Genomic DNA, 20,755 nt, shown 5'->3' with positions numbered 1-20,755 from the left:
TTACACAGGAGAAACAGGATAAACAGTTGGAAGGGTTTTAAACTGTCCATAAACTCTCCACCTCCCTAATTCCCTTCTCCTTGAATGTGGACTGAACTCGGCGACTCACTTCTAATGAATAGGTCAGATGTGGCGGTTGTGGCTTCCCAGACGAAGTCATAACGGCAGTGAGGCTGCCTTCTTGTTCTCCCCCTTGGGTCACTCACTCTGGAGGAAGCCAGGTGCCATGGTGTAAGGACACTCAAGCAGCAGCATAGAAAGATACATGGAGTGAGCACCTGAGGCCTCTTGCCAACAGCCACAGGTGACTGCCATCTCGGAGGGGCATCTCCCAGCCCCAGTCAAGCCTTCAGATGACTGCTGCCCTGCTGACATCTTGACTCTGAGCCACAGCCACTTGGCTGAGCTTTACCAAATTTCCACAGAAACTGAGAGATGATAAAATGTTTGTTGCCCTAGGCTGGTAAATTTGAGGGGGCAATTTGTTACATAGCAATAGGTAACTAATAGAGTGGTCCTGAAAAAAATCTGGTCCTGAGCACCGCTGTCCTGAAACCCAAGCCATCTGGTGGGAGGAGGGAATGCCATGTTGAGGGGGGTGGTGATGGACGTGGGCGTGTCTGTGAAAAAAGGCCCAGGGAACCCTGTTTCCCTAAACTTCGGTCTGTTTTGGTGCCTGACCACAGTTCTTAGATTTTCTTTCAAGTCATCTTCCCTTAATTTTCACTCCCTTCTCCCCTAGCCCCAAACAGCATACCTAGACACCAGCAACACTTGATTTTTCTAAGAGTCATCAGGCACTCATTCTTTTCCCAGATTTGATCTCCTGCATCCCTAACTCCTCCACATCATGCCCTCCACTTAAAGAAATTGTTTTCATTATAGTTGATTTAAAATAGTGTTAGTTTTGGTGTACAGCATCATGATTGAGTTATGCATTCAGTTTATGCACACACACGCACACACACACACACACACACACATGTTCTTATGTTTTTTCCTATTGTGGTTTATCAGAGGATAATAAATACAGTTCCCTGTAAATACAGGGGCTTGCGTTATATAGTTTATCTACTCCATATATAGTAGTTTACATCTGCTAATCCCAAGCTCCCAGTCCATGCCTGCCCCCCTCGCCTCCCCCTTGGCAACCACAAGTCTGTTTTCTGTGTCTGGGAGTCTGTTTCTCTCTCATAGATAAGTTGATTTGTGTCATATTTTAGATTTCACATGTAACTGATATCATATGGTATTTGTCCTTCTCTTTCTGACTGACTTCAGTTAGTATGATAATCTCTTTCTCTATCCATGTAGCTGCAAAGGGCATTATTTCTTTGTTTTATGGCTGAGTAATATTCCACATATATGTGTGTGGTATATATGTACCACACATTCATCTGTCAACGGCCTGTCCCCCTTTTATTGTGAGGAGTGTGAGGATCTTTCCTCCCTTCCACCAAACTAGGCTGTGACTCTCACGGTATAAGGTTTGTCTTGTTCAGTCGCTCAGTTGTGTCCAACTCTTTGATATAGTACTGACTCAAAAAATTTGATCCTGGTTTTTTGGAAAGTTATGTTGCTTGTGGACTTATTCTACATGAAACTTGGATAGATAGCTTTTGACTTGGGTAGAGAACTTTCTTTGGGGAAAGAAATGCCCAGTGCCATCAAAATATTCCGTCTCATGCTCCGAAAGCCCACCCCGAGTTAAGCACAAAGAAATACGTGCAGATTTTCAAATATGACTTCACCAACCACCTGCATGCATTGAGTGCATTAGAATTTGGTTTCTAGGTTGAGTCTTGACTGGGAGAAAAGTTAGATGCCCCCCAAATTGCCTGAGGTTGGGGGGGTAACCTGAAGGGACTCCAGTGCTCACAGGAAGCAAGGCATTCAGCTGCCGTCAGAGTGAGAGCCTGCCAGCGGGTCAGCCTTCCCTCCCTGGGTCCACTGCGGCCCCGTGGCCTCATGCTGGGCGTCTCTCCCCTTCCAGCACTTTGTGCACGGCCATCAGTGGGGCATTGCTCTCTTCCCATTCAAGGAAAAGAGTTCAAGAGACCCGGGCTTTGTGAAATCGCAAAGAAATCCGGAGGTGTCACTAAAATTAGGAATTAAAATGTTGTTCTGAGCAGTGGGATGGAAACCATCCGAGAGCATGAGGCCTTCGGGGCTGCAGAGGGGCCTTTTCAGGTTTCCAGCCAACAAAGATGGAGCCAATGGACAACCCCAGGAGGGGATGGTCCTGTAAGGCAGTGGGGTTCCCGGAAACTTGTGGGATGGGGCGGGGATCGGTAGTTACGCTGGGCTCAGCTTAAAGGATAAAGACAGGTAAAACATGGAACCATGTCAACTACACAGAAAGAAACCACTGATGATTTAGAAGGGGGAGGGCGGGTTTGGGTTTTGTTTTGCTCCTCTTTAGGCGTCTCTATACTCTGTAAGCTGTCATCCCCATTTTCCTGATCATCAGTGGAACAGAGCCAGGGTCTGGCTGCCTCCCTATCGAGAAAGGAGCAATCAGGTATAAATGCTCCCTTTTCTTTTCTCTCTTTTGGCCACACGGTGTGGCTGGTGGGATCTTAGCTCTCTGACCAGGGATGGAACCTGTGCCCCTGCAGTGGAACCGCAGAGTCTTAACCACTAGACCACTAGGGAAGCCCCTTATCTATAGACAGAACATTGACACTCACGATAGGAGCCCCCCCGACAAGTTCTACGTATATGCGACTTCTCCTTCTAGACAGGCAAGGGGGTTGCTAAGAACAGAATCCAGCATGTCAAATTACCAGCTTATGGGATTTTGCCATCTTGAAAAAACCGGAGAAAATCCTTTAAAGCACCGTAAAATTAAACCCATATCTAATGCTTAGGCACGCTGCCACTTAAAAAAATGAGTCTTCTACCCTGAGAATCCATTGTTTCTAACTGACTTTCCATCCGTGTGGGGAACTCACTGCCGTGTGTGTTTCTGGACGGTCTCTCCAGTCATTTTTAAGCAGTGAATCACAGACAGGAGATTACCGGTGGCTGGAAATGGATTTAACGTGACAAATGGCAACTGGAGTTGTGTTGAAGGCCAGTTAGTTATCACAGCAGGCAGAGAGAGAGAGAGAGAGAGAGTGAGAGAGAGAGAGTGTGTGTGTGTGTGTGTGTGTGTGTGTGTGTGTGTCGGGATGATGAGGGGATGAGTTGAATCTCACCTTGACGGACACATACATTGAGGGGCTAGGGTACAGAGCCCCAGAAAAATAGCAGAAAATATTTGGTAGTTTGCTGGATTAGTAATATATTTGGTTAAACTGTAAGGAATTTCCAATTTTTGTAAATAAAGAATGATTAAATATGAGCAGTTTCTCATGGTTCAATCTATTTGAATATTACTCAGAAGACACTTGAGTTTCCTTGTCCTGTTCACATGAAGATCTCAAAGAACCCCTACTGCAGAGATGGCCACGTCCCTTTGAAGATGGACAGTGAAGCCATGACCACAGTCAAAGCTCAGGCCTGGAAAGTACCGGACACTGGGATTCTCACTGGCCTTTTTCAGTTTTAGAGTGGTAGCTAAATCCATCCTTTCCCAGAATGCTTCTTGGAAGTCTGAATTCTAGGAACACTAATGCTATTGAGTGAGGAGAAAACATGAACGAGTCTAGAAGCAAACTGAGTAAGCCGGTCTATTTACTGCAGGCCTTCCCAGAGCCTGTAATACGCAAATATCTGTGTCAGACACCCAGACGGGACGCAGAGTGTATACATGGTTTCCCAAAGGGACTTAGTGAAGTGAAGTGAAAGTCGCTCAGTCGTGTCCGACTCTTTGTGACCCCACGGACTCTACAGCCATGAAATTCTCCAGGCCAGAGTACTGGAGTGGGTAGCCTTTCCCTTCATCCAGGGGATCTTCCCAACCCAGGGATCGAACCCAGGTCTCCTGCATTGCAGGCGGATTCTTTACCAGCTGAACCACACAAGGGAAGCAAAAAGGTACTTTACCCAAGCTTACTTCTCACCATTTCCTCCACACTGTAATGTGCGCACGCACCACCTGGAGATCTTGTTAAAATGTAGGTTCTGAGTCAGCGGGTCAGGGACTCGGCATTTGTAACAAGCACCCAGTTAATGGTGACACTGATGCTCCTGGTCCACAGACCACACTTGGAGTAGCTGAGCTACTCAGAAGGGGTTTGGTATCTTCCAGAGACCATCACTAGGCATAGGGTGGGCCTGTCTCTGAATGTGAGAGCAAGGCAGGCCCCAGTGTGCAAGAGAGAAGGCAGCGCCTTGGTCTCACCTCCATAAACTCGGTGCTGGAGCCCACGTGCTGCCTGAAGCACAGAAGGAAGTTCTCCTCGGTCGGCAGGATCTGTGCCAGCTGTGGGGATCAGAGAGTGACAGTAACATTACAGCCCTGCCGGGGAAGGACGGAGAACAGCCAGTGCAAGGCAGCATGGAGTCACGTTTTGTTCCATTTTGCTTCCTCCCTTGAAAATAGGGGCTGGCAGCCCTTTAAATGGGAAGAAGGATTTTCTAAGAAGCGCTTCTGGGTGCCCCCAACCCTCTGGGTATGAGTAGCTGGAGGGACCAAAAGTGGTGCCACTTTAAAATGCATGTATTAAGACTCAAAGGAATACTTAATGATTCCATAGATACACAATTCTAGAAAATGCAAAGCAATCTGAAATGGGTGGTTGCTGGTGCTCAGAGGACCCTTTTTGGGGTGGTGGAGATGCTGTATTTTGATTGCGGCTATATACAGCTATCTAAACTCATGGAATTTTACAGTTCAAACTGATGCTACTTACTGTATATAAGTTATACTGCAAATAAATCTGGTTTCTAAAAAAATGCAGGATGTGCCATTGGCTCCCCCCACCACCTTCTCTGCTCCCAGTATGCTGGAGTCACAGGCAAATCCTAATCAGTCTCAGTTAAACGTAATAATCGCATTTCCCTGGCCAGTGATTGGCTTTTGGGTAGGAGTGACCTAGTCCTGGCCAATGAAATGTGAGGGGAGGTCTGCTGAGGGCACTCCTGGGAAAGATTTCCTTGGTTTTATCAGGGACCAGTGAGGTGGGCCCTTTCTGCATCTGGATGTGATGTCTAGAACTTGTGTAGCTAGCTTTCTTATCCAGCCTGGGGATGAAGCCGTTGTGGGGCAGAGAATAGAGCCAGGAGAACTGCAGAGAAGCCAGGCTGGAGACCTGGCCTCTTTCACCACCAGCCAACCCTTCTGATGGCCTTTCTCCTTAGGAGTCTCTTACAGTTTAAGCCAAGAGTCAGTGTATTATAGCCCATGAGCCAAATCTGGCTCTTCATCACCCCCCAAAGGGTCCTCTGTGTACTAGCAACCCCCCGTCTCAAATTGCTTTGCCTCTTTCTGTAAAGAAACTTGCATTGGAGCGCGGCAGGGCCCATTTATTTACATACTGTTTGTGGTTGCTTTTGTGCCACAGTGGCAGAGTTGAAGAGTCAAGACAGAGACTGTACAGCTTGCAAACTCTGAACCATTGACCATAGTCTGTATCTTTACAGAAAAAGCCTGCTGACCCTGGCTTAAGCCCATCTGAGTCAGGATGTCCCAGCACCTGCACTTTAGGCATCTATAGTGGATGGCCTTGGTGCCTTTTGCAGATGGGGGCCATCCCTCAGCTGCTGAGGAGGCTGTGAGCTAGTGGCTCATAGCTGCCCCCTGCAGGAGAACTGCCCTCCACCAAACGGGCTGCCTCAGCCATCCTCCCCTCCAACCCCCATCCTGGAGTGGGAAGCCTACATCCAATACCTGATTGACATAGGGGTTCAAAGGACCGCCCTACCACCCCTTACTTCAAGGTGGGACCAGCTCTGTGGCACAGTCCACCCTCCAGAGGCCCCCATGAGATCAGCTGAGAGCACACCCTTGCTTGGCTTCTTCCTCTGCCCTTTCCTGCTGCTCTATCTTCCCTTCTCTTGAAGTCCTACCCACTCGAATCTCTGTCTCAGTATCTGCTTCCAGGGCACTGCCCTCAGGCACCACGGTAACCAGTCCACCCCAGAAGGACTATGTCTTCCTTTGTCATTCTGGATCCCTTGACCATGGGTGGCAAACTGATTTCCAGAAGAGTTTGGTTAGGCCTGCACACATGTGCTCATGTATATGTGTATGTATAAGTGTGCATATGAAAAGTGAGAGCGTCGCTCGCTCAGTTGTGTCCGACTCTTCGCAGCCCCACGGACTGTAGCCCGCCAGGCTCCTCTGCCATCGTTAAACAGGAAGTCTTTAGACTGAGGTGGCCTTAATGCCTTAGTAGCCTACCGAAGCAAACCAAAATCTAAACACCCAACCAAAACAGCCAACTAGGCTTTCCCAAATAATGTAACCACTCAGGCTGTAGCCAAAGAACTTCTTTGTTTGCTACTGTCTCTTCTTTATAGAAGTCTCCCTTAGCTTCGTTGGTAGAGTGTTCCTAACTATTTCGGCTTGGTACTGCCCCATTTGAATCGATTTTTGCTTAAAGAAACTCTTAAAATTTTTAATATGCCTCGGTTTATCTTTTGGCAGTATGTGTCTATCTATGCATATATAAATGTGTGTGTGTGTATATATATAAACGTTATGCATACTACATATGTAAATTGTACACACATACACGCTCCTGTGGATGCCTTCAGGTGGGGCACGAACTCTCCTAACTCCCCAGTGCTCACCCTGTTTTCTGTCTTAAGTTCATCACACATTTACAGTGCCTATTGGACCCTGAGAGCATTAAAGTTCTTTATCCCTGTCTTAGGCCAGTGTTTGTTTGTTCCTCTTTCTTTGTGAGACAAAGAAAAAGTTCCATCTGTTCTCTTTGATCAGCCTGAGTGCGAGGGGCTTTAAGACCACCACCTCATCAGACTCCTGGAAGGATGCTCGTGCATGGGAAAGATACAAGCAACCGATGACCCTTCCCACGTAGTTCTTAGCAGCTAGGACTCAGGTCTGATGACTATAAGCAGCTTAGACACTAGGACTCACCTCTGCCATCTCGATTTTCCCATCTGAGTTCTTGTCATACTTCTGCATGAATTCCTTCATCTTCTCCCCTAAGTTGTCACTCTTTGACACCTGCAGAAAGACAAAGAGGACTGATTTTGCCACTAGGTCCCCTTCAAACCAGGGATCTCTCACCCATTTGGTGTGGCAATGATGGGGAGTTATTTTGCACCCCAGACATACAGGTTGAACCTGTGTTCAGTTGGGTTGAACCAGTGGTCTGAGTAATCAAGGCTGTACTCTTCCCTTTTCAGGGTCCTTCCTTTTCAGTGTTCTCTTCTTTGAGGCTCGTGCATGCCTGCTAAGGTGTGTCATCTGTGTCTGACTCTTTGTGACCCTGTGGACTGTAGCCCGCCAGCTTCCCTTGTCCATGGGACACTCCAGGCAAGAATACTAGAGTGGGTTGCTGTGCCCTCCTCCAGGGGATCTTCCTGACCAAGGGATTGAATCTGCGTCTCTTCTATCTCCTGCCTTGGCAGGCAGGTTCTTTACCACTGTGCCACCTGGGAAGCCTTCTCTGAGACTCAGTCACATAATTTGCAAAGGGGAACAGGACATGTGGAGATGCTGTGTACCACATAGGTAAACACACCCTCTACCTTTGGAATGGATTAAACGATAAGTCTGTCAGAAGGGTGAGGATTTGTTCCCATTGCAGATGTGAGAACTCAGGTGCCAACATTTTACTGAGGCAGCTTCTAATAAGCCCAGCTTATTGCAAGGCCCCCCAGTAGGTTCTAGGCACTCCACCAGAGCAAGGGGAATCGCTCGTTTTCTTCTTTAAAGACTAACTGGCAATTCTACAATGCTTTTCACTGTGATTTTAGGCCTGGAAGAATGTGAAGAGAAAATTTATATTAGCTGAGGGGTTATTTAAATAGTCCGCTAGATGAGTGTGACTACTAAAAAGCATTGAACTTCAAAAGTTCTGTTGGGCCATCATCACCTAACTTAAATTTAAGCCCTTCTTGAAGTTCTCAGAGCTTCTCTTGGTCTGGGGTGCTGCTGATTGATTATTTGCATTAACAAGCTCTTCCTTATCCTTAATTGATGAATTATTTTGGCATTTGATGCCTTTTCTTTGCTTCACTGAAGGTTTTCTAGTGGATGTGTGTTACCTAGGATTGGGCCTAGAAGAATTCTACCAATTCTTACAGTCTTTTCTGAATCCCTTCTATTGTCTTTTATTTTTCTTTAACCTTTGGGACTGGTCTCAATTTGCCAATATGTGTTTGCTTATCAATATTTATTGCTTTACATTTATTTGCAGATGTGCATGGAATGATCCTAGACCCTTATCACAAGAAAGGGTCTATTTACCCTATTTACATTTCACAACAATCCCCTTGAAGCCAGTAACCTGACTGTTTTACACACAAATGGAGGCTGAGATGCAGTGGCTTCTCCTGAGGTTACCAGTTAGTATAGCCAGAATGTGAACTCATGATTCCCGTTTCCAAGACCAGTATTTGTCCTGCCACGTAACAGCTGCTCTGAGAACCAGTCCACGATGATGTTAATTGAGAGTGTTGTTGACAGACTTGAAAATCACCCCTGATGCCATCGGAGGAAGAGAATGACTAAGAGAAGGATTTCAGATTTGAAGCACTTCATAAAATCACATTCCTCCATCTACCTCATGATCCCAGTACCAGCTGAGAAGCCTGTGTTTTCCATGATCTGGGCTTCATTATCCTAGTAATGAGGAGTGATAGAGGACTGTTGATAAACAAACCCATGAATCACCTCCAGCACCTAAGCCCATCTCTTGGACATCCTCCTCAATGGGGCCCACTGCCGAGCTCAGAACCGTGCGCTCACCAGTGGGCTTGTGACTCATCTCTCAAAGGCTCCATGAAGACTTGCTAATAATCAGTGGATTAGCCAGCAGACACGCATAAGGGGAGAATGGAGAGACCCGCCCGTGAAAAGACCCACAGGAGCTGGGGGAGGGAGTTGGTCTGAGCCCATATTTTTGAGAGCCAGATGAGAATCACAATGGATTAGCTCCAATCACCTTACCTTTGCAACATGTTAGACGCCCCCAGAAGGCTTTAGTGTCAGTAGTCCCAGGTTGGCACCGGGAGGGACAAGGTACCTGCCATTAAGGGGCTGGGATGTGATTGGGAGTCACTCCAGGCCATGAAGGGCAGTCTGACACCTGCACAAATGAGCCAGTGCAGTCCAGCTCACATACTGGTTTGGAGCAATCCTCCTTTCTCCTCTAAGTCCTTGCTGAGGTTCCAGCCTCGGTTGGTCTAGAACAGTGGTTCTTAAGTGGGGACAATTCTGTATCCCCTGAAGGGGATATTAGCAGCGTCTGGAGACACTTTTGATTGTCACAGTTTGGAGGGGTGCTACTGGGATCTCATGGGTAGAGGCCAGGGATGCTGTTATTCACCCTACAATGTCCAGGACAGCCCCCCATGATAAAGAGTCATTTACCCCAAATATCAGTAGTGCTCAGGCTGAGAAATTCTAGTCTTGAATAAAGGCCCTGGAAACCCTCTAGGCATCCAATCTTGAGTCATGACGCCTCTAAGCATATTAGGTAGGCTATGGAATCTTCCCTGGGAAAAAATAATGTTTATAGACACAGACACAAAATTTTGCAGTTTTGGGTGCATTTATCAACCTATGGTAGACATGAACACCCCTCAATTCCAGATACCCAAGGATAGTGTGGTAAGGTACCCTTTTTAGGGACTGTATCAATTTAAAAAATCCTTCCAAATAAAAGAAAAACTCTAAGGGTCAAGACAAGAGATGTCAGGCTGCTGATGGAATGCATGACCTAGGACAGATAATGCTCAAAGCCATGTTCAGGATGACAGAAAATTCCAAGCAAAGGGAGAGGGGACTGGGCTTACCATGCCAGAGCCTTTTCTTGCTTTCTCCAATTCTTGGAAAAAGTTTTCTAGCTCTTTACCTTCAATATACCCATTTCCTGCAAAGATAGCAAAGAAAAAAAAAGCAATGAATCTCCAAGCTAAATAGTAAGATTTACAGTGGGTGGGGTGGGGAGGTCGGGGGCTTCATGGAGAACTTGTTTTCCTCACTGGTCATCAAGCAGGTGTCTGGGCCAACCCTGGACTGTTAGGGATGTGGGTCCTGTCCTCCAGGCATTTGCGACCATAGAAATCCAAGATGAATAACGGTGTTATCTTTGGAGTGTACATTTAGCAGAAAGCACGGGGAGGGGCCAGCGTCAGGACCATGCCACAGAGGGAGCAGGGGCTGGCAGCTGTCCCTCCATTGTCCACTGGGCAAGCTGCAGGAGCTGGAGCTCTAACAGGGGACAACAGGTTATCAGCCTCAAGGTTTGTGGGCAGGTGGCAAGCCCCGGTCACCAGGGTGGATTGGGTCGGAGGCAAAACTTGATTGAGTCTTTGGTGTACTCAAGTTAGAGGCTATACTGAATTGAAGGTTGTCCACCTGGAACTCAGAATGTGACCTTATTTGGAAATAGTGTCTTTGCATATGTAATTAGTTAAGATGAGATCAAACTAGCCCTAAATCCAGCGACTGGTGTCCTTAAAAGAAGTCATTGTGAAGACACAGAGAGATACTCAGGGAAGGAGGCCACATGAAGACAGGCAGAGATCAGAGTGGTACATCTCCAGACTAAGGGGTGCTGTGGGTTGTTAGCCACCAGCAGAAGCCAGGAGAGGGACATGGAACATACTACCTCTCAGAGCCTGGAACCAACCCTGCCTACACCTTGATTTTGGGCTTTGTGCCTCCAGGACTGTCTGAGAATAGATTCCTGTTGTTTTAACCCCAGTTTGTTGTACTTTGTCATGGCAGCTCCAGGAAACTGATGCAGAGAGAAGAGTGGAAGGAGAAAGGCGGGGTGTCTATCCCATGGTATGGGGGGCACCTGATGTTTTAAAAAGCTCCCCAAGTGATTTTCATGCCTATAGCAAGATTTGGAAACCACTGGCTAAAGGTCAAGTTCCAAATATGAACTGAAGCAGTTGAGGAAGTTTCTCATAGAGAGTATTCAACTTGGAAAGGGAGGTGGTAGCTTGTGTCAGGGGCATACAGAGTTACACACTAAACAAAGAGAATAAAGAAGACGTGTTTACCCTGGCCTTGGTGGGGGCTTCTGAGAGGGTGGAGGGGGATGTCAGCGTGGAAGTGTATGTTCTTCCCAGCCTCCCCTCCAATGCCCCATGATAATAAGTAACCTTACTGGCGCACTCTAATAGCAAAAATGCCACAATATGGAGAGTGTATGGAGGGCATCATGTGAGATAAATTATGTATTTTTATCTGCAGGGAAAAGATACGATTGTAACTGTGGGTGGAGGGGGGTTAGTGCATGGTGGGGAAAGATTTGAGTTCCCTTTTTCCCTTAGGCTAGGGAGATCATCTTTCTTCTAGGATGTTCTGCAAAGCTTCTGAGGAGAGCTGGAATTTCACGAGTGTGTGCCTACTGCCAGCGAGGCCAGCTGGAGTGGGGTGGTGGAAAGGGGGGCGGGGATGAAGGGCTTTCTAGACAAAAAGGCAGTCGCCAGTGGACAGTGACTCCGAGTCGGAGGAACCAGTACTTTGTGTCTCCCTGGGTTGCCGTGATCTGGCTGTTCTTCTATTTCTCAGGCAGGAAGCTGAGCTCACCTCTGGGTCCAGGAGAAGCCCAAGGCTGCGATTGCAGTGGGGTGGTGTGTGTGGAGCTCGTACAGTGAGCATACACTGGGGTTAAGTGTAGCAGAGGCCTCAGAGGTGGGCTGGCCCAGGGCTGGATGGACATGTGAGTCAGTGCCTGTGAGTCTGTTTCATAAGTGTACTAGGAGGAGGCTGAAATAACTATGGGGCTACTTGGACGGTGTGGGCGGAAGACCTCGCTGAGAAACCCCAGCTACTAGCAGAGGCAGCAGGGGGCCAGGAGCCAGCCAGCGCCCCCGTGGAAAGAAACTCCTCCTTGAGTCTGACTTGTGCAGGCTGAATAGCAGGGGCTGCATGACCCCTCTTGCCACCAGCACCTCATTCTGTGCAGAGGAACAGAAATGTGGTTCAATTCTACAGCCTTTTTTTTTTGAACTGAATAACAAGTTCAACACTGTGGGAACTATAGCCAAGTTTAGATATAGGCCTGTTCCCCAAGAGCATTTAATGGTCTCCTGGGGTGAGGGAACCACACAAGAACAGAGGTATCTGCCAGCTGAAGGGAGAGGGTGAGGAGCAGAGGTTAGGCAGGCTGCAGGGGGCAAACGAGGCATCTGCCATCACCGGGGCGTGGGAAAAGGGCTTCCACTACCCTCGCTTCCCTCAGAGCAACTCCCTGCCCATCAGGCAGGAGGCACCTGTTACTCAAGGCGGGAGTAGGGGACGGGTTGGCCTACCAGCTTCCAGGGAGGACTTCAACACTAGGCAGGTGGTTCGCTTTTTCTATGGCCATCTTATATGGGGGGGGGGTGGCTGGCCACCCCACACATCTCGTGGATTGGCATTGATAAGGGTGTGGTTAACACAGCAACCATCCCTTCTAATCGCCACATCAAACCACACCCTGCGAGCATTAGCGAGGGGGCTGGGTGGGGCCAGGGACCCTGCATCTTTCCTCATTCCAGGGTCGCCACCATTCTTCACCACCACCGTGCCTCGGTTTCCCCAAATTTTGAAGTGAGTCAGCACTTCTTTACAGTTAATCTGGCCGCGGACACTTGGAAAAGCTTGACTGAAGAGTGCCCAGCCCCACGGAGGAAAGGGGTCTGTTCCTCACTGGCGTTTGTGTATACGGATTTTCTGAGAGTTGAACAGGTAAGAGGAGCCTGAGTAAGAGCTGTAAGCCTATCACCATTTCTGTGACTGTTCACGTGATGTTGAGCCAGTCAATCTCTCTGAACTCTTGATCTTTCTTGATCTCTAAAATGGCTGTAACTGTTGATGCTCAAAACTACTTATGCTTTTTTTTTTTAAAAAAAACTTTATATAGTCATTGTGACAGCCATGCAACACAGAGCTGTGACAGGATTCTGGAAAATGTAAAATCTCACATAACTTAAAAGCATCATTTTATACTCTGTGCTCTTAAGGTCTTCCAAACCAATCCATGGCTATAAACCCTTTGGCCCAAAGAGCTGCAGCATTACTGCTCAGCTTCGGAATCCTGGTTCTCAGCCCAGGCTAGGTATTAGAATCACCCAGAAAGCTATTAAACCAGCCACCATTGCCTGGGCCCCACCCCGAGAGCTCCTCATTTAATGGGGTGGGGGTGTCTCACTGGCATGTTTTCAAAGCTCTCTGGGCAATTGTGAGGTGCAGTCAAGACTAAGGATTGCTTTAAAGCAGCCTGTCTCAAATTTTAAGGTATGTAAGAATTACCCGGGGAGCTTGTTAAAATGGAAGTTCTAATTTGGCAGATCTGGAGTATTGCAGCTTGATGTCAAAGTGTGGTCTGTGGAATGGGAACGCGTAACGGAATTACGTGGTAGCTTGTTAGAAATGCAGAATCCCAGGCCCCACCCCAGCCCTGCTGATCAGAATCTGCATTTTAACAACATAGGAGCGTGAACATTTGGGAACTGCTGCTTTTGAATGTGAGCTCTCCTCCCTAGAGAGACCATGCCTTTGGTTTCACCTTTGAGGTTGAGGTGGAGGGCTGGTGTGAACCCTGAGGTCGTAGACCAGGGTTTCATTTTAAGTGACAGCGCCTCTTTTGACAAGAGTGGCCTAGACCAGCACTATTCAGAGAGTGATCAGGGCCTGATGTGTCAGTATCCCCTGGGAGCTTGTTAGAAATGCAGATTTCTAACTAACCCCAGACTGGCTGAATCAGAATTGTTGGCAGTGCGGCCCAAAAATGTGCTCTTGAACCAGCCCTCCTGTATGCTCCAGTTTGAGAAGCATGGACCTGGGGCTGTGGCGGTGTGTGCTCACCAATCTGTATTATTCGATGTTCCTTCTGTTTAAGGAAATCAAAGAGGGCAGTTAGGCAGTTTCAAGTTAGCTGCCCAAGAAAGCATCCAGAAGGCCATGCCTCCTGGCTCCCTGTCAGGAGCTCAAATTTATGAAAGGGCAAGTAACCTTTTACCCTCAGCCCCGGTTTTCTTTGGGACACATCTTACCCTTTGTGGCAAGAAATGGGCTTGCTCTGGCTCTGCTCCAGTATTAATAATATGCCTTTGCACAGTGTACACCATATAAAGAGCTCTCCAATTGCTGTCCCATCTGGTCTTCAGGACCCTGCCAGGTAAGCAGACGGGTGCTATCGACCTCATGTTAGAGAGAAGGAGTTTGAGGGGAAAGAGACTGAACTGCAGCTTACAGCCTGTTTTCCTTTGACTTGCTCCAGGGACAACCTCTGTCCATATCTCTGTTTTGTTTTGGTTTCTCTCTTTGTCAGTCTTACACAGACGCAGACAGACAGACACAGACATATGTTTCCCAGAGGCTCCTGGGGTAAGAACCCAGTGCGCACAGCTACTGGATGAATATTCAGACACTTGGCTTTATCTGTGTTTCTGCGCTGAGCTGCTTCCAGAACACTGGCTTTGGAGCTGGGTCCCCCGAACCTGTGGACATCTGGCAGCCTAATGCTGGGCCAGCTCCCAGGGGTGGAGGCCAGAAGGATGGGACAGATTGGGCAAGAGAGGAGGGGAGGCAGAGGGCTGAAGCCAGAGGCCCTGGCTGGGCAGAGGCGGGATCTGATGCAATCTGCCAGGACAGCCCTGTGGGTCAGAGCTGGAGAGGCTCAGTTCTTGAAGACCCGCATGCCTGCTCTATTAATTCTGGCTCCCTGGGTACTAGAAGAGATTTCCCCGAGAGGTCTCCTTAGCCCTGGAAACCTACCCCAGGGGCTCAGCTACTGAAAGTACTGAAGTCTAGAGGGAGATAAACAAGGCGAGTAGGGCAGGGATGCGGGATCACTGCTGGCTGCCCTGGAGAGGCAGGGCAGTCTGAAGTGTCTTGTTTGTGCAAATGTCCCCATAGCTGCCTCCCTGGGGAGCCCCAGCTCTTCTCAGACACAGCTGCCTCCCCACTCAGCTGGCACCATCACCCTTGGAGAGGTTGGGCCATGGGGCACGAGTCCACACAAAGGGCACCCCGTGCAGGGCTGGCATGCTGTGGACATCCACACCAAAGGGCACTGTGGGCAAAACAAACGGGGGACTTGGGGGTGAAAGCAGAGGTGGGGTGGGGGCCTTATTCTTAGGGCTTATCCAGGTGGGGCAGGACGCTGCTCCTAAAGAACCCCAAATCCCGACCTCAGACACAAACGGGACATGTGGACCCCACACAGAAACACTGACAGGTTTAAAAGAAAACCACCCACAGACAGCGCTGGCTCCCTCCTGGCCTCAGACCCTCTGCCTTTAATGCTCCAAGAAGCAGTCATTTTTGTAAGTCCTGTGGTCATCTCGTGAACAGCACAGTTGTGCTGCACAGTAACAGCTGCCGTGTTTGTGCAAATGCCTAGGTACAGGGTACTCTGTCACCCTTTCTGGGCAAGTCTTTTTTCCTTTTACTGAGTTTGATTGGAGTATAGTTGCTTCACTTTGTTGTACTGGTTTCTGCTGTGCAGCAAAGTGCATCGGTTATACATATATCCACCCTTTTTTAGATTTCCTTCCATTTAGGTTACCACGGAGCATTGAGTAAAATTCCCTGTGATCAACAGTAGGCTCTCATTAGTTGTCTCTTTTATTCACTGTGCTGCACTTAGTTGCTCAGTCGTGTCTGACTCTTTGTGACCCCACGGACTGCAGCCTGCCAGGCTCCTCTGTCCATGGGGACTCTCCAGGTAAGAACATTCGAGTGGGTTGCTATGCCCTCCTCAAGGGGATCTTCCCAACCCGGGGATCGAACCTAGGTCTCCCACAGTGCAGGCAGATTCTTTACCGTCTGAGCAACCAGGGAAGCCCTGTTTTATGCACAGAGGTCTTCTTTTCAGTATCTCCAAAGCCCTCTTCATTGAGAATTCCAGGGCAAGCTGCCTAGGCCTCTCTCCACCTCTGAGAGGCACTGCCATTCAGCTTTCTTCAGCTTCCTCCGTCAGGGACACAAGCTCATCGGTGACTGAGAGCTGGCCTGGCCACTCCGTCTGGCCGGCCAGTGTTCCCTGTAGGGGTGGGCTGGGAGGATGCTTCTGTTCTTACCCCTGTGGAGAGAGGTGGGAAGACTGGGCAGGGCCTTCCTTAGTTCTTGGTGGTCCTCTCCATCAGTAATTTTCAGTCCTTGGCGCCACACCGTATGGAGCAAGGCTCAAGCCCTCTGCAAGGCTTTGAGAGCTTCCTGCATCACCAGGGCCATCTGGAGGCAGACAGAGGCCCAGAGAACTCTGGGCACAGGCCCTCAACTGGAGAGAGGGATGTATTTCTTTTGGGGGGCAGTGCCCATAAAATTATTTTCTTCTCGACTCTTTTTATTATTTTGCTAATTATACAAGAAACACAGGCTCTTGTAAAACACTATAGAAATTAACATCAAAAGTTAAAGTAAATGCCTTTTAATTTGACATCATCTACTCTGCAGAGAAGACCACTATTGTTATGTTCTTTCTAATATTTTCCATCATACTTGTTTCATTAATAGTAAAAATGGGCTCATACTATAATAGTGTCATGCTGCAATTTAAAAAAATGTCGGTGACACATCTTGGATGTTTTTCCATGTCAGTATAGAAGCCCCATCCCAGTCCCATCGGTTGTATAATATTCCACTGTAGAAATTAGAGGATTTATTTTCCTGTTCCCTAGGGAAGCACATTCTTTTTCAAAAGTTCAGTATCCCAAAGAACTTGGTAATAGACCCCTGTGTTCACACAGCTTTATGTGTATGCAGGAGTGTATCCATGTAGGATGCTTCTTGGGATGAGTGGGATTTCCTGCGCTGACGTGTGAATGTCTGTTGACCTCTGGGAGAGAAGGTATCCCCACGCTTGCATCAGCTTCCAAAGAGTAGCGAAGGCCAAGGGCAGATCTTGGCTCCTCACAGACCCCCTCCTAATGGTCAGCAGAATAGGAGCCTGGGGCCGTGTGGTCAGAACCACAGACAGGACAGCGTGAGCTTGGAACTGGGCATCTCTCGGAAGCCCGAATCTTGCACAGCGAGAAGGGTTCTGAGAAAGGAGTGACCAGGCAACAACAGAACAGTGGGCTCAGTCATGTACGGCACGCGAAGGTTGCCCAGCCAGGCTCGCAGAGCGCGCTCGGCCGCCGTCTCCTTCACCTCTGCCTTTGAGAGACGACACCCGAGCCCTTCCAAGCGCATGGCTTTGGGTGGCCACTGAGGAGGCGTGGGGAGGGGCACCAGGAGAGGAGTCGTGGGCCCCCCACCCTCTCACTTTGCGATGTGGTATTGTGAAAAGAGTGCTGCCTCTTTGAAGCCCAGTTTCCCCCTCTCCAGACACCTGCTCCTTCCTTTCTCCACCGCAAGGCTGATGATAATCTTGGGGATACTCTCTTTGTGCGAAGCCACCAGGATGCTGGCGTTTCCTCCTTGTTAGAAATGGGCTGAGTAAAGGTTAGATCCCCTGCCTCGTCCTCACTCTCCTCGAGTCCAGCTTCTCCTCGGACTCCTGGCCTCTGTTTACTAGAGTCCAGGAGGGGTGGGTTGGTGCTCCCTAGTGGCTGGGACTAATTGGGCTCCAGTGAGCTCACTCCAGAGACCTGGTGAGCTGAGTCTTCCCGGAGGTCTTTAATTCTGAGTGGCAGGAGAGTCGGGAAGAACCCCAAGATAAAAACAGAAGCCAGAGTTAGTAAGAGGAGGCCCGGCCAGGGCAGGGAGCACCTCGGGGGTGAGCGGGAAGCTCAGGGGTGAGAGTTCAGGAGGGGACAGATAGTGAAGATACAGAGCAAGGTGACCCACAGGATAATTCTTGGTCCTTTAGTGGAATTTCAGTTTGGCTGTAGCATCATTTTCTACCATCTCTGGCGTTTTAATCTCCTGTGCTTTCCTTCTCTGTGAGGTCCACGGTCCCTCCTTGGAACTTCTCTGAAGCAGTGATCAGAGAGGGCAGTGGGATGCCAAGTGGGACAACGAACCAAGAAGCAACCTAGCTCCCTTTCACGGAGGAGCAGAAGGGAGCCCGAGGCACAGTGGTTTGGGAGTCTTTAATGACTCTTTGGCCTCATGCTAGCTTAGCTATGCTCCAGCCATGCGAAGGACCCCTTTCTAGTATTAAAGGAACTGCCTGTCACCTCCAGGGCTGGGTCAGGGGCTCTTCTGTGAGCGAATGGCAGGGGAAGCAGGTGTCCAGAAATCAGAGTGGGCATATAAGCACTGGCCAGAGGCCACTTTGCTCCATGACCTTAGAAAAGTCACACTTCATGTCTGTCCCCTCATCCGCATGAGGAGGGTCATGATCTGCCCAGAGCCTCTCTGTGTGGAACTCAAGAAGGTGTGATTGTGTTTTGAAAAGTACAAAGTCTCAGACAAGTGTGAGGGTTTGCCTGATTATCAAGAGTGCTATTGGTTGTCCCTGTGAGAAAAGGGGGAGAGAATAACTGGAGTCCTCTGTTTATAGCTGACTCATCTGGCAGGAGGCCGGTGGTATAACCTTGGCCACTTGGTAACTTTCCTTGAATCATGCAAGTTTCCAGTGCAGATAAACGGGCAGGAGAAGCCTTAGGGACTGTCATGTCACCTGGAATGTGAGACAATCTTCTCATAGCCCTTGCCCCCGAGGGAGTTTTATGGCACCAGCCATGGACTAGAGACACAACCCCTCCTTAGCCCCATTTTACAGATTTAACAATCTACCCTCCTCCTTCAGTAATTCTTAGGCAGATCACACAGCCTCTCAGCCCCGATTTCTTGTTGGCTCCTAGGGAACAAATCTTCACTCATCAGCATACCCGTTAACCCCTGCCTCTCCATAGCACTCTGGTGCAAGGTACCTGTTCAGCCACCTTTTCCATCCACACTGCTGAGGCAAGGAAGGGAAGGGAGAAGAATGGAGGGACCCTCCACCTGATCCTCCTTCTGGTTTCCACCCCCTTCTCTCTTAGTCCCAGGATAAACACCCTGGACCACCATCCTGCCAGTGATGTGAGATACCAGAACATTTCAGACGCCCACCCCAGGCAGGACTTCTGAGAAGGAAATAAGACCACAGAAGTTGGGGTGGGGGGGTGGGGGTGGGGTTTAGTCGCTAAGTTGTGTCCAATTCTTGCGACCCCATGGACTGTAGCCTGTCAGGCTCCTCTGTCCATGAGATTCTCCAGGCAAGAATACTGGAGTGGGTTGCCATTTCCTTCTCCAGGGGGAGTGGTAGAGAAAAAAAGTCTCTAGTGATATCTCAAGCCTCTAAAAGGGAACCTCCCTTTATGCCTGAGTCAGACCATCGTAGACCTTTAGAACCCCTAGAGCCAACTTCCAAAGGTCATTCAGTCCAGCTCTGGGTTTTTGGTTAGTCAATATCAAGATCACACAGACCACAGGGTCAGTCACTGAGGCATTTAAGATGGTGCCTCCCCTGACCCAGAGAAGGAAGGAGTCACCCAAAGCACCCAGGATTAGCGCCCTGAAAGAATGCGTCAGGCTGGCATCCCAAGCTTGCCCCCCACCACACCCACTGCTGCCGTGAGTGGGACCTGCATGCTGGTGAGGGATGGAAAATGGCAGAGGAAGCCCAGGGGATGCTCACTGCCCAGCTGTCCTCTCCATTCCTCCTCATACCAAACAGGCTGGGGAGGCCAAGCGTGTTCCTTCAGCAACCCCCAGCTTGCCCCAGCCCCCTGGACCCCTACTTGGCTAACCTGGTATTCAACAAAAGGGGAACTTGGGGGAAGAAATGAGTGGGCTTCTGAGACCTGTGGCTGCAGCCGCTGAAGGCAGGCTGTTAGCTTGAAGGGGAAGGTGGGGGAAGATGAAATGGCAGGGGGAGTCTTGGGGAGCCTTGCCAGCACAGGCGTCCTGTCTGGGAAAGCCCCAACTTGCCCGGAATGAGGCTGCAAAAGCCGGTGGGCTCTGTCAAGGGAGAAAAGTTCCTGACAGTTGTTACTGGGCAGCGAGGTGTCTTCCAAACTCAGGACCCCGACCTCAGCCGGTTCTGCGGCCAAAACATGCCCTGGGGGCAATCTAACACCTGCCCACATCATCACTGACCCCTTCCCTCCACTGCAGGTCCCCTGGGGGCGAGCGGGCACACAAGTTGGAGCTTTACTGACCGTCTGCATCGAAGTGCTTCCAGATCTCCAGGAACTGGGTCGCCGTCAGCTCGGCCAGGTGCAGGTAAGGTGGCTGCTGCTGTGGGCCAGCCATGGCGAGCCGCTCAGAGACCTCAGAGCCGCTCAGCTACGCGCTGTCCCTGCGCGCCGGCTCCGCTCAGGCACTCGCCAGGTCCTGCGCGCCACGCTGCCTTTATATACAATCCAGAGGCTGCGCCCACGCCCCGCAGCCAGCAGAGGGAGCGCGCGCTCAGAGAATCGGCTTGCGTCTCAGCGGGGCGGCGGCCGCCCAGGGGCTCTGCAGGGGTTTTCTGGGTGGGGATGCCTGTCTGTGCTGAGACCACTCTGGACCTGGACAGGGAGAAGGCTCTCAAGGGCAAAGGAGAGGTTGCCCTGGCCGTCCCTCTCCCACTCTCTGATCATCTTGAGAGCAGCCACCACATATCCTCACTAGCAGCGGCAAAAATAAATAACTGTAGTAACAACACCACAACCAACAGTAGTAATAATAAAAGTTTGACAAATCTTTAGCCCTGGCACTTCGGAGTTCTTCTAGGACTCTCTCATGCGTTGTCTCGTCTGACCCTTCCACAGCAGGAAGACCAGGGACCACTTTTCTGATAGGGGGACT

General features: G+C 49.5%; 1 protein-coding gene across 1 annotated transcript in view; it reads right to left on the bottom strand.

The window, feature by feature from the left end:
* CALB2 (calbindin 2) overlaps nt 1-20,294 on the bottom strand; it is a 28,239-nt gene extending 7,945 nt beyond the window's left edge. The window contains exons 1-4 of the mRNA XM_040251706.1: nt 20,125-20,294; nt 9,880-9,956; nt 6,992-7,081; nt 4,289-4,369 (exon numbers count right to left, since the gene is read on the bottom strand). Of these exons, the coding sequence (XP_040107640.1) occupies nt 4,289-4,369; nt 6,992-7,081; nt 9,880-9,956; nt 20,125-20,218 (342 nt within the window). The 5' untranslated portion in view covers nt 20,219-20,294. The remainder of the gene's footprint in view (nt 1-4,288; nt 4,370-6,991; nt 7,082-9,879; nt 9,957-20,124) is intronic.
* Between the last annotated feature and the right edge of the window lie 461 nt (nt 20,295-20,755).

This window comes from Oryx dammah, unplaced genomic scaffold (assembly GCF_014754425.2).
Source record: "Oryx dammah isolate SB20612 unplaced genomic scaffold, SCBI_Odam_1.1 HiC_scaffold_13, whole genome shotgun sequence".
Taxonomy (NCBI): Eukaryota; Metazoa; Chordata; class Mammalia; order Artiodactyla; family Bovidae; genus Oryx; species Oryx dammah.
Note: the sequence above shows the minus strand (reverse complement) of the source record. Positions and strands in the feature narration are given on the sequence as shown.